This window comes from Brugia malayi, assembly GCF_000002995.4.
Source record: "Brugia malayi strain FR3 genome assembly, contig: Bm_v4_ChrX_scaffold_001, whole genome shotgun sequence".
NCBI lineage: Eukaryota > Metazoa > Nematoda > Chromadorea > Rhabditida > Onchocercidae > Brugia > Brugia malayi.
Window position 1 is genome coordinate 20275653 of NW_025062479.1, and position 12293 is coordinate 20287945.

At 26.0% G+C, this 12293-nt stretch overlaps 2 protein-coding genes across 2 annotated transcripts; one reads left to right on the forward strand and one right to left on the reverse strand.

Moving 5' to 3' along the window:
- Positions 1-4314: 4314 nt before the first annotated feature.
- On the forward strand, positions 4315-8333 carry Bma-sox-4 (HMG box family protein; the record flags this gene model as incomplete). Its single annotated transcript, XM_043075518.1, has 6 exons — positions 4315-4603; positions 5067-5179; positions 5706-5837; positions 6368-6549; positions 7566-7755; positions 8160-8333. The coding sequence occupies 6 exons, from the start codon at positions 4315-4317 to the stop codon at positions 8331-8333; spliced, it is 1080 nt and encodes a 359-aa protein (XP_042931452.1).
- Positions 8334-9766: 1433 nt separating this feature from the next.
- Bm1115 (Uncharacterized protein) lies at positions 9767-11163 on the reverse strand (the record flags this gene model as incomplete). The annotated part of the gene is made up of 4 exons (XM_043075519.1): positions 9767-9862; positions 10120-10284; positions 10711-10824; positions 11017-11163. 4 exons carry the CDS (start codon positions 11161-11163, stop codon positions 9767-9769), a joined length of 522 nt encoding a protein of 173 aa, XP_042931453.1.
- Positions 11164-12293: the final 1130 nt, after the last annotated feature.

Consider the following 12293-nt stretch of genomic DNA (forward strand, 5'->3'; position numbering starts at 1 on the left):
ACAGAAAAAAATGAAAGTGAAATTTACTTTAAACGTGCTATCTTTACTATTTTTATATGCTATAAACTTTTATGTTGAAACATAATTTTTATTCGTTTGTTTTGTTTTGTTTGTTATAAGTAAGTATTATCAAATGTTAGTTAAACCGTACGATGTAAACTGATCCACTCATCATCATTTACACACACTATAACATACATTTTCATTCACATTTTGCTAAACTGTTATGTAAATTGATCCCATTGATTTTGCTGAAATTTTATTTATTTCGATACTTTTTGCTGTAAATCAATTCAAAATGAAATGAAATTTGATACATTAACTTTTAGATATAATATGCTCATCATTTCTTCATTGAAGTCTGTAATAGGTAGTAATATTAATGCATTTTTTTTTTCTCTATGTTTTTTGTGTGTATATATAGATACGTACGTACGTGCGTGCAAGTATGCATGCAGCTAAGTGCGTTGATACGTCAACGTACATATGTGGAGGATGTGAGTGTGCGGGTAGGAGTTTTATAAGGTTGTATGTACGTGTACGTGTAGGCGTGCGTGCACAGTTGTGTGGAGGTGTGCTTTCGTTGCTACTAGTTGATCTTTCCAAAATTCTTACTTTATGTTGCTGTCAATAACTTTCGACAATTATAGGTGTTTATCTATGTATGTGTATGTGTCATCTACCGACAATATAGACATAAAGACAGATAAATACATTATGTAAATGTATTATAATGGCATATTGTCACAAAAGTGATTTTTGTAAACAGTTCCAAATGCATTTCTAAATAATGCTACGAAATGTTCTTGCTATTTGCGCCACTGTAACAGATGTGACACGCCATCGACACTGAAACACTGTCATCCCCTGTACTCGTCGCATTCTACTCGTCCTCCTACCGCCTCTACGCTTTCTACTTCTTGTCACAGTCATCACCGCGTCTCTTCCGTGCTCTTTCATCTTCTTCACTCTAATACTACTATTACTATTATTACTTTTGTTAAATAATATTCATAACGCATGTAGGTTATATAGTTAAGCATGCTTAAGCGAGAAGAATAGGACAAATAGTTTGGTGTTATTGCGGTGAATGAATCAGTTTTCCGAATTATTTCCGGATTATATGTATCGAAGATGGCGAGGCTGATGCACTTTACACTGTGCGTGATAGGGACAAATAAATAGATTAATTATCTCAAATGATTGTGCTACTATATATCGCATTTAATAGGAAGAGGAAATAACACAAATATTTATCTCTCTATTTGAACCTATAAATTTGTTAAATTGAATCCATTGAGTATTCTTGGAATAATGGATTGATATATAATTGAGCCTAATGTAATTTTACATTTACATCATTTGATTGATATAAAATAGAAAGTTCAAAGATTTTTGTTTGCTTAACATTTAAAAATTAAAAAATTTCCGTCTTTCCTTTTTTTTTTTTGTAAATATAATAGTATGAAATTTGAAATATTTTGAAACCTTTTAAAATTTTCACCCGAAACAAATAGACAAATAAAATAAACATTCTTTTTTTTAGTCTTAAGATATAAAAAGAGCAGTAGAAAGAGAAAAAGAAGAATGGAAGGAAAATCTTACAAATGTTTGATCAATTTAGATATAAAAATTCGAAAAATCAATTAGGAATGGGAAAAACAATGGGTAAAATTAAGTGCGGAACCAGTGAAAAATCTAAATATTCTTTTATTTTCTTGAAATTTCTCGAAATTAAATAAATAAGGTAAACAAATATATAAATAAGCAAATATATACATATATATGCTTATTTATACATACGTAAAGACTATTTTTGTAAACATTTCATTAATTTTTATCTTCATTTTCTATTTAGGTTTTTGAATTTTTGCTTTTCTAAATTTTAATTTTCATTATTCAGAAGTATTTGTGTAAATTTCATAATTTTATAGTTTAATACACTCCGATATTAATTTCTATAATTTCAAACGTTTCACAAATATTAGCAGTTCCTACATTTACAAATACCATTTTGTTGAAATATTTCGCAATTTCAAAATGAAAATTCATGACAGTCGTCGCATTTCAATGTGTTTACCATTCATTTCCTTTCTGTCCTTCCTGTCTTCCTTCTTTGTCCCAACTCCTCAACGTGATCTCTCTCTCTCTCTCCCTCTCTTTTCCCTTTTCTTTTACTTTGTGTTCCTTAAGTTAAGTAGGAAGGATTTCTCTCTCGTTTACATAGTTTCAATCTTAATTTATCATCGTCATTATTATTAACTCACTAAAATTACCATTCATTCATTCATTCACCTATTCATTTATTTCTCTCACTCTGTCTCCCTCTCCTTCTCTTTCTCTTTTTCTCACTCCCTTCTATTTTTGAGATTAAATGTTGCGTTTCTTTTAGCATTGTACTGAAAAAATTTCTTTGAAGTATTTCCGAAATATTTAAAAAAGAAAATAGGAAATTTTCACTGCTTTTTTTGAAAAATTTTTTCATAGCAGTTAATAGTTTGTTATATCATCTCTTTCCTGTTTTTTTTTTTTCGCTTTTTCAGAAATTTGTCTAAATTTCTTCTTGTTAAATGGATTATTTAAAATTTTTATTTTTAAGCGAACAAGTTAAATTATTAATTATTATTATCAATATTATGTTTATTTTTATTAATACTATATTAGCACTCTGTTTTTCAATTAAAAAAGGCCGAAATGTTGAATTAATTTGGAATTTCATATGAGCTATAACGCTTAAAAGGATGTTAATATCTTTGAGTATAATAATAAATTATCCATGAAGAAAGCAAAAAAAAAAAAAAAAGGAAAAAAGAAAAACGATTTCCATTTTCTCTTTTGCTCCTTTCAAATCTCATATTGTCCATTTTTCTTTTTTCCTTTTAACAATTTAACTAACTAAATAAGGAATAAATGAATGGGTGACAAAGATAGTAAGATAAGAAGTAATTCAATAACGAGAAAAAAAAGAAAAGAGAGAGAGAGTGCAGGAGAGAGAGATATCATCGATTAAATTAGAAAAAAAGAGAAAATGATGAAAGCAATGAATGCTTGACCATTAGAGAGCAAATAAAATAAAGTAATCATTTAATACAAGACAAATAAAATGTTTACTTTAGTTTAAATATAAATGTCTGTTTACTTTTATTCCTTTCCTATCAACCAATTTTTTTTCGGACATTTTTCTTCGTCAAATTGACCATATATAATAATATATCATATAATATATTATAATAATATATATATTATCTGTTACTAAATCACTTTGTTAACATGAATGATTATCTGCTGGTATAACTGCTTTGTTCTTCTATATGTTTGGTAAATAATATTGAAATGACCATCATTATTCCATAATCAAATGCTATTGACCATTCGGTAGAGAAAGAGTGGGAGAGAGAGGAAGAGAGAGAAATGAAATTAACCACTTCTTTTAGTTGATTAATTAGAGATATAATTTGTTTGCTACTTTATATATGTACAGCTTTTTGCAAATATTATTCAAATGACCATCATTATGTTAGTAAACAACTCATAACACTGACCATTCATTCTGCTAACTGGGGACTGTTTTTTCTTCCTTTTTGATTCATTAATTACGGGTAAGAAAAAAAATAAATAAATATATATATATATATATATATATTGTTTACTAAAATACAAAATGAAATACGTAAACAAATCAGATTCATTTTTTTTAATAGAAAAGAAAAGAAAAAAGGAAGGAGAAGCATAACATATTATTGTTGGTCCATTTTAATTCATTTCATTTATTCGTGTACTTTATTAAATAGTTGTTTGTGCATTTTATAACTAACTTAAATATTGCATTTAAAAGGAATAAATGATGAAAGGATGAGAAAAATGAAAGAAAAATGGAAATAGTATAAATTTATTATTATTTTAAACTAAAAACATTTCTTATTTGGTCGTTTTTTTCTTTTTTTTTTCTTTTTTTTTTCTACAAATATGCAAATGTATCAAATATTCGAACTGATGTTAATATTATTACTATAATCATTTGTTAGATAATATTTCTTTTTTATTTACATTAAATTTGCCTTTTTTTATTTCACTTTCCTATCATTTTCCCCGCTCTCGTCTTGCTTGTTTCCCCAACTTCTTTTATCGTTCCTTTTGTGTTTTATTTTGCAAAAGTATAGTGTTGATTCAGCGATATTTGCTGTATTTGATGAAAGAGTAAAATAAGCGAAAGCAATAGGATTTTTGAAATGTGAAAAAAAAAAAAAAAAAAAACTGAAATGAAATGAAATAGGTTATTGTTATTGCGGGAAATGTAATCTAAATAGCATTTAGATGAATCATTTTCAATCGCTATTGTCCGTTCCAACTCTAACAATTGAATCGGCAATCTGCCCTATCAATTTGCCACCACCAACATTATCATCACAACAACAACAGCAACAACAACAACAGCAACAACAACAACAACAACAACAACAGCAACAACAACAACAACAACAGGCGGCACAGCAACAACATCAGTCGGTCATAATGAATTCATCAGGAGCAGTTGGCGAGCCTTCATCCTCTTCGTTTCCATCCGTTGCTGATCTCCATGGTGTCACAGAATGTTGTGAATCAAGTATGTTGTTCTTTTTTTTTTTTTTTGTCTCAAGCTTTAAATTAAAAAATTTTTTTTAACTCTCTTAAAAATTTACAAATTTTAAAATCATCCTATATTGAAGAAAAATAATTCTTTTTGCTATATTGTTTACATATCAAATACGATTTACTTATGTAGTATGAAATATTACGATTGATTAAATTATTCATAAATGAGCAATATGTAAAATAAGTAAATACAATAAACAAATAATAGAGTAAGTTTAATGAACTATAATACAGTAGCCGAAATGAATTGTACATTGTACGACTTGATTAAAACAGAACTACTTGATAGCTCAAAATTATCAGCATTTTTAAATTTTGATAATTTTTGTACAAGCTATTGCCATATCTTTGATAAACATCAAAGCCATTATTATCGTAATTAAATTTTTTTATTTGAAATTTTAATTACCTTAAAAGGTTATATTTTGTGATAGGTTCACCTAACATACCTTTGAATGCAAAAAGGTCGATTGATGAAGATCATCGTGGTGAAATAAATGAGTATGATGTACAGAAACGGATCAAAAGACCGATGAATGCTTTCATGGTTTCTTCTTTCAAATAATCATTTCTTATAAAAAATTTTGCATGTAATTTTTAACATAATGATAAAAGCCCATCACTTATTGTAATAAATTTCACGTAAATATAAATGTGTCTGAAAGTTATTTTTTGTCTTTTCGAGGATTGCAAAAAACATGAAAAATGAAAATAAAATATAAACAAATAAAAATAATAGTTAAGATGCTAGTGAGTATAAATAATTATGAATAGATAAATGTACTGAATATATAATTAATTTGTTAATTTTTACAAACTATTTCTTGAATAATATTAAATTTTGTACATTATATTTGAATAGTTTAAATCATCATTTAGCAATAGTGATGATAATAATAATAATAGTAATAATAATAATAATAATAATAATAACAATAATAACTATAATAATAATAATTGTAATAATAATCAGTAATTAATGATAATAATAATAATGAAATAATTGTAACTTTTTAATGAATCATTCCGACAGGCATTTAAAATTTAAATTTTTGACATACTTTTTTTTAAAGGTATGGTCTCAAATGCGTCGAGCACAAATTGCTAGCACAGATGTAAAAATGCATAATTCACAGATTAGCAAAGAATTGGGTGCTGAATGGAGGGAAATGAGCGCTGAAGAAAAAGCACCATATGTTAAACGGGTTTGTTCTCTTTCTTCTTTTGTTGTTTAATATTTAATAAAAAAAAAATTGAAATAGCTGGAGAAGAAATGAAAAAAGAGAAATTTCATCAGCTAATTTTATTTTTCTTTTTTGAATTCAAATCCTTCTTTCTCTCAAAAATTTAATTTATTTTGAATAAAAAAGAAGAAATAATTTAAAATTTTTCTTCAAGTTCTTTTTTCTCAAAAATTATTTTTATTTGTTTATTTCTTCATTTATTGTTTTACTATTGTTTACTATTATTATTTATTGTTTGCTATTGTTTATTATTATTTATTTACTTTTTTGTTTATTTACTTGTGTATTTATATATTTGCTTATTTGTTTATTTATTTACTTATTGTCTATCATTTATTATTGTTAACCATTAGTTAATATTAGTACTAATTATTAATTACCAATTACTGTTTATTACTCACTGTTAATGGAAGCAACCGTTCATTTATTTCTTTTTTCTTTGTTATTTTTTTTACCTTTCGTTTATATATTTTATTTATCTTTTTTGTTAGGCTAAAGAATTACGGGAAGAATTAATGCGTCGTCATCCAAATTATGTTTATCGTCCAAAACGTCGTTCACATGGTGCGACAAAGAATTTGTTGACCAAAACATGTGCAATGATACTTCCGACAACAACAACAGCAGCAGCAACAACTGGTCCGTCAATGCTACCATCGTCATTTGAACAAAGGTACCATTTCATTTTGCACTTTTTTTTTCATGCAATTTGTTTTTAAATATTTCCTATGCATTAATGTTATGAAATAATTATGTTATCAAAATTTGGTATCAGATGTTTTATCATTATCTGATTATTGTTTTTGGCCGTCTACTTTGTAAAATTTCATTTCAAAAAATTAATAAAAAAAAAGAATTATTAAAATTAATGAAAACTTTTGTACGTACTTTGCTGTTATTGTTGTTGTTTCATTTTGATCGGAATTCTTTACCATTTCCATTACTGCAACTCTTGCTTTTCATGTTTTCTTTTTTTCTCTTTTTTGATAATTTGTTTGATTGATGTAATAAAAAAGAAGAGAAATGCAATTTGTTACAATGTGCTTAATTAAAGTTAATTGATACAATACTAGTTGCATTTCGCAAATTATCATCCATTTTAATCAATTTTGAAGTAGGTCAAATCAGCGAGATGGGATTGATTATGAAAGCTTCTAACTCATTCATTATTAATTAGTAAAAAGTCCAGGTTAATCAGTCTGTTCTTTTATATATAGTTGTTGTTTTCTCTAGACAATTCTTCGATGTCGATTTCTAATAGATTTATTTGAATTTTAATAACATTCTCTTCCATCTCCTTCTGTTCTTATAATTTGCTTTTTTTTTTGTTATATCGCTTCTTTTGCTTGGAAACCTTTATTAAATAATTTTTTGATTATGAAAAGTTTTCGGAAATATTTTCGTATCATTTGATGAAATGTTACTTTTGTCATTTCATTTACCGCATATGCGATATAAATAATTATTGAATTAGGTGTAATAATATAATCTTTACAAATGTAAATTTCGATCAACTAAAATATAGTTTAAGTATTAATCAACTTAATTAAATTATTAATATTTTTATTGTTACTATTTCAAATGTAATGTTTTTTTTATTAATCTTCGCATAATTTGTCATTATATTATCGTTACTGTTGCCTGTTTCATCTTCTTTTTTTAAGAGAAGTATGATTTACTATTTTGCAGATCGCATTCGTTATCATCAATTCCAACAGCTCATGATATTAGACGATTTTTTATAGCTCGGGTAATGCAGGAACAGCAAAACAATATGTTATTAGCTGCATATCGTAATCATTTACTTGCAGCTGCTACAAATACCACCGCTGCTGCACCTTTAAAAGATTCTGCTACTTTGGATTGTGTTGATCAAGAGGTTAATATGAAATTCACCTTTTTTTCTTTTTTCACTTTTTTTAGTTTGTATTTCAGTTTTTGCTCCTTTTTCTAAAGCTCACAACTGAATTTATATGTTTTTTCTTTTAAATTTAAAATGAATTAATTACAGATCACTTTGATATTTTCTGTCTAATACTTATTATCATAACTGTCAATTTCTTTCTTTAATAAATTACCATTACCAAGAAATTTTTTCAAAATATTTGTTGAAAGAAAATTGATAACAATTATATATTTATATTTTTTTTGTGATTATATATTTGTTAAACAAATTAATACATTGATCGCTTATTAGCAACTTTTTTTCTCTCTTTTTACACAAATATTTTAATTAGTTTAAGGTTTTGTTAAATTTTAGTGCAAATTTTTCATTCATTGCAGAAATTACAATCAGCAATGGGAAATATTACAACGGGTAATAGTACTGCTAGTAGTGGCATATCAATGACAACCGAACAATTTAATCCGATTTCATCGTTGTCCATGTTACAGTCACCATACAATCCGATTAGTCCATTACTTGGTTCACAGTTTAATCCATTTTTATTTAGTTAATTAATTTCTTCCTTAATTAACAGGGTATTTTTCTAACCTCTCCATTAATTGTAAAATAAAAAACGACGGTAAAAAGGAAGAAAAAGAAAAGGAAAAGCTAAGGAAGTTTTATTATATTGTTTAGGGTCAAGTGTATTTATTGTTGTATGTATATTCTCATTGTATGTTCTATTTTTGTTTATTTGTTTGTTTACATTCTGAATTTTGCTTTCTTTTTTTCTCTCTTACATTGTAGTGAATAAAAGGCTAGCATTTAATTAATAATATTAGCCTATTAAGCATATATTATTATTTTTATGAATTATTCAAAATGAAATAATTCATATTACATTGTTATTTTTTAATTCTGTATTAATTTTTTTTTTTTGACAAATATGAATAATACTTATAGGATTAAATATTAATAGCAATAATTGTAACAGTAAATGATTATGATGTATAATAGACATACGTTATATATGTATGTACAATATATGTCGTGCACGTATATAAAAGGAAAAATACACTTGACCATTAGCTTTTTGTATTTTTTTCTCCTTTATGTTTATTAAAATATTTTGCATTATTATTGTGACGTATTTTGCTTCATATTAGAAATTGAATTCATATTATTTCGGATTCTTAAATGATAGCATATGAAAAAATTATAATTAAAATTTGCATTTAAATTTGCAGATAATAAAGAATTTTGTTTCAACAAATTTTTCTTAAATTTAGAGGAATATTATAGTTTATATTGTAATGGATAGTTTATTTGTTTGATGCTGTAGGAATAGTCTATAGTTGATATGTAGGGAGAGGGAAAAGTATAAAGAAGAATTTCTTTTTAATTTTACTACCAATGATAAGTTTTTTTTTTTGCACTTTCCGTAATATGTAGATAGTATGAAGTTTATATTTGATACTATAGGATTGATAAAACTAACTGAAGATTATATCTGATACTGTAAAAGTATTTTTTTAACGGGTAATTATAAGGTGAAACATTAATTTTGATGACTGAATTAATTGCTAACATTTTGAAAATCGTAACAAAAGATGAAACGATCGTATTTCTCGCTTGAAAACATTGTTTCACCAAAACCTTTGATATTTTTAATACAATTTTTGCTTCTTTGCTTTTTTTTTTTTTTTTTTTTGATATTTCTTTGTGCAAAAGTGATTATGTTGTTAAGGATTTTTGCTGATTATTTATCAAATATAAAAATAATATGAATTTATCGCTTCCGCACTTCAGCATTCATTAATATTGGTTTGACTAGATTCAACAAGTTTACTATTCTATTTAGTTCTGTTTATTTCACATGCTTTGTTATTTTTGAACTTCTTAGCGCTAAGGAAAGTTGAAACGATTAATCCAAGTAAGTTATATAAAAAAGAAATATTATTGTAATTAATTTATTAAATTTTATATTTTAAGTTTATTTAACTCTTTATTGCTTTAGGACGATAATTTTTGTATCAGAGGCATTTAGTCGTATATGATTTTTGCCACCACAATAAGCAATCATTCCATCTGTGATGATCACCTAGAAATTTTTGTCAATTATTTTGTATAATTCATTGGTGTTATTTCAGTGGCTGGTGTTTAATAATTTCTATTTAGTGAGAAAAATTGGTTGAAGACATGATTGATTTAAAATATTATCGGGAGATTCATTTATGTTAGCATGAAAGAGTGCCAATTAAAGTATGGATTTTATTTACTTGATAATTTAATTGATATGATTTATTAAAATCAATTCTTTATCTATTTTCTAACTAATGTTAGCATTTTTTACCTCACCTGTATGACATCCCGAAATTGTTGTTTCACATTGGCACAATGTAGGACAATAATACGCGATTTTGGAATTTCGAATTCTGCATTCGAAATCGTCAAATATCTTTTCTGGTTTTCTTTATTAGTTATTTGACAACCTTCGCCAACATATAATTGTACTTTTTTACCCTTAATATATTAATACTAGTCATTGAATATGCTGACAAGAAAATCGTTTATGCGGTATTTTGATAAGAGCTAGCGTCAAATTTTGTTAGCATGATTTTGATATTTAGTAATAATGCAATGGAAATCGACTTTGATACTAGCGTAATTCTGACATTGCTCATTGATGATATCTAGTGATATGTGATAAAATTATCACCAAATCACTTCGAAGAGATAAAACAAAGTTAGGAGTAGCAGTACAATATTGACAATGATGATCTAATCGGGTAAATCAGTTTTGAACTATTGTGATTACGATTCATCCGTGTTTAAGAGCTTTCGATTACTTCTTTCTACGAATATTTTTGCTTAAATATTGTTGATTAATTTAAAAATTTTAAGATTCAAGCTTGAATTTTAAATTTAAACTTTTTGTCGGATAATTACATCGATAATAATGTTTATATTGATAGGAATGTAAATGGGTAAGGAAGATTGTGCGATAATTGATGTTTGATGATTAAATGTAATAAAGAGCATTGGTACCACTTCTCGAATTACCTTAAATTAGTTAAAAATATTCCTGAAATTTTTACTCAAATCAAAATATTTTCATATTTAATTTAAAATAAAAAATTTACAAGAAGGAATAAATTTCAGAGTACTAAAATAGCATGCATATATATATGCATATTGGGAAGCATTTAAATGGATAAGAAATAATACTCGCATATAATATCATTAAGTAGTAACCTGAAATGCATAATAATCAGTTTTCTTCTCTCTTTTCCCGTAATACCATATTGATATGGGTCCTTCTGATATAATTTCATATGAACTCTCACTTGGAACAACCGGGCATTTTAGCAGTTGCAGATTTTGGTTCATTTTGGAAAACATTCTATAAAGTTAAATTCGGAGGAAATTTATTCGCAGTTGTCGGTTACTCAAGTAGTTTTAGGATTAGTTTTAAATTATCGTTTATTATTATTATTATTAAATTATTTACTAAAATGCTCGAAGTATAATTATTAGTTATTTAATATGTTATTAGTCCTGCATTACGCATTATAATCAGTTTTTTGATAATTAACAGCTATTTCTATCAGTTATTAGTTTTATTGCGTTATTATCAATTTTATTGATAGGGAAGTATCAATCGTTACTCGTCATTACAAACATGTGTAAATCTAAATCCGTTGACAATTATCAACTTAATGAGGTCATTATCATAGTAAGCCAATAATTATATCAGTCATCAAATTTAGAACCATTCAGTAACTACTTATATTATCTATGGAAATGAGATCAAAAACCTCAATATACTTAAAAATGCTCAAAATATTGCTCCAAATACCTTGATGATATCAGTTGACCGATAAGCTTCTTTGCAATAATTAAAAATGAAAAAAACAAAACACCGTGTGGAATTTTTTTTTTTTTTAAAAAAGTATAACAAATATAGTATGATTTAATGTAATGTAGTACAATTTAATAAAATATTTTAATGCAAATCTTACTACAAATACTACAAGTAATATGTATGAAATACTACGTAAGGGGTGTTACTTTATGTACAGGATGCATTATATGGGCGTTGTACAGTATACTACGATGCAATCCCATCAATTATACTACTGTAACGGTTATATAACTTTAATCGAAGTACGAAATGTTATGAACAATACAGTATGCTTAAGTGTAATGTATGACCGTATACATAGATGCAAAACCCTTTTAGCTGAAGCGTCGTTTTATAGCTGTCCTTCATACCATCTTCTGAAAGTTTATGGCCAAATTAAAAATTGATTTTCTTTTTTTTTTTTAAGTTCAGTTATATTTTTTTTAGGTAAATATTCAAATAAACAAGTGTTTTCAAGAAATTTTTTAAAAAAAAAGCGCTGAAAAGAATATTACTGAATTTATGATTTGAAGATCAATAAAAGAAACTGGAAAAAGATGGAGATATTACAATTAAAATTAATGTTAAAAATTTTGAAAAAAAAATTGTAATTTAGACTTAAAATCAA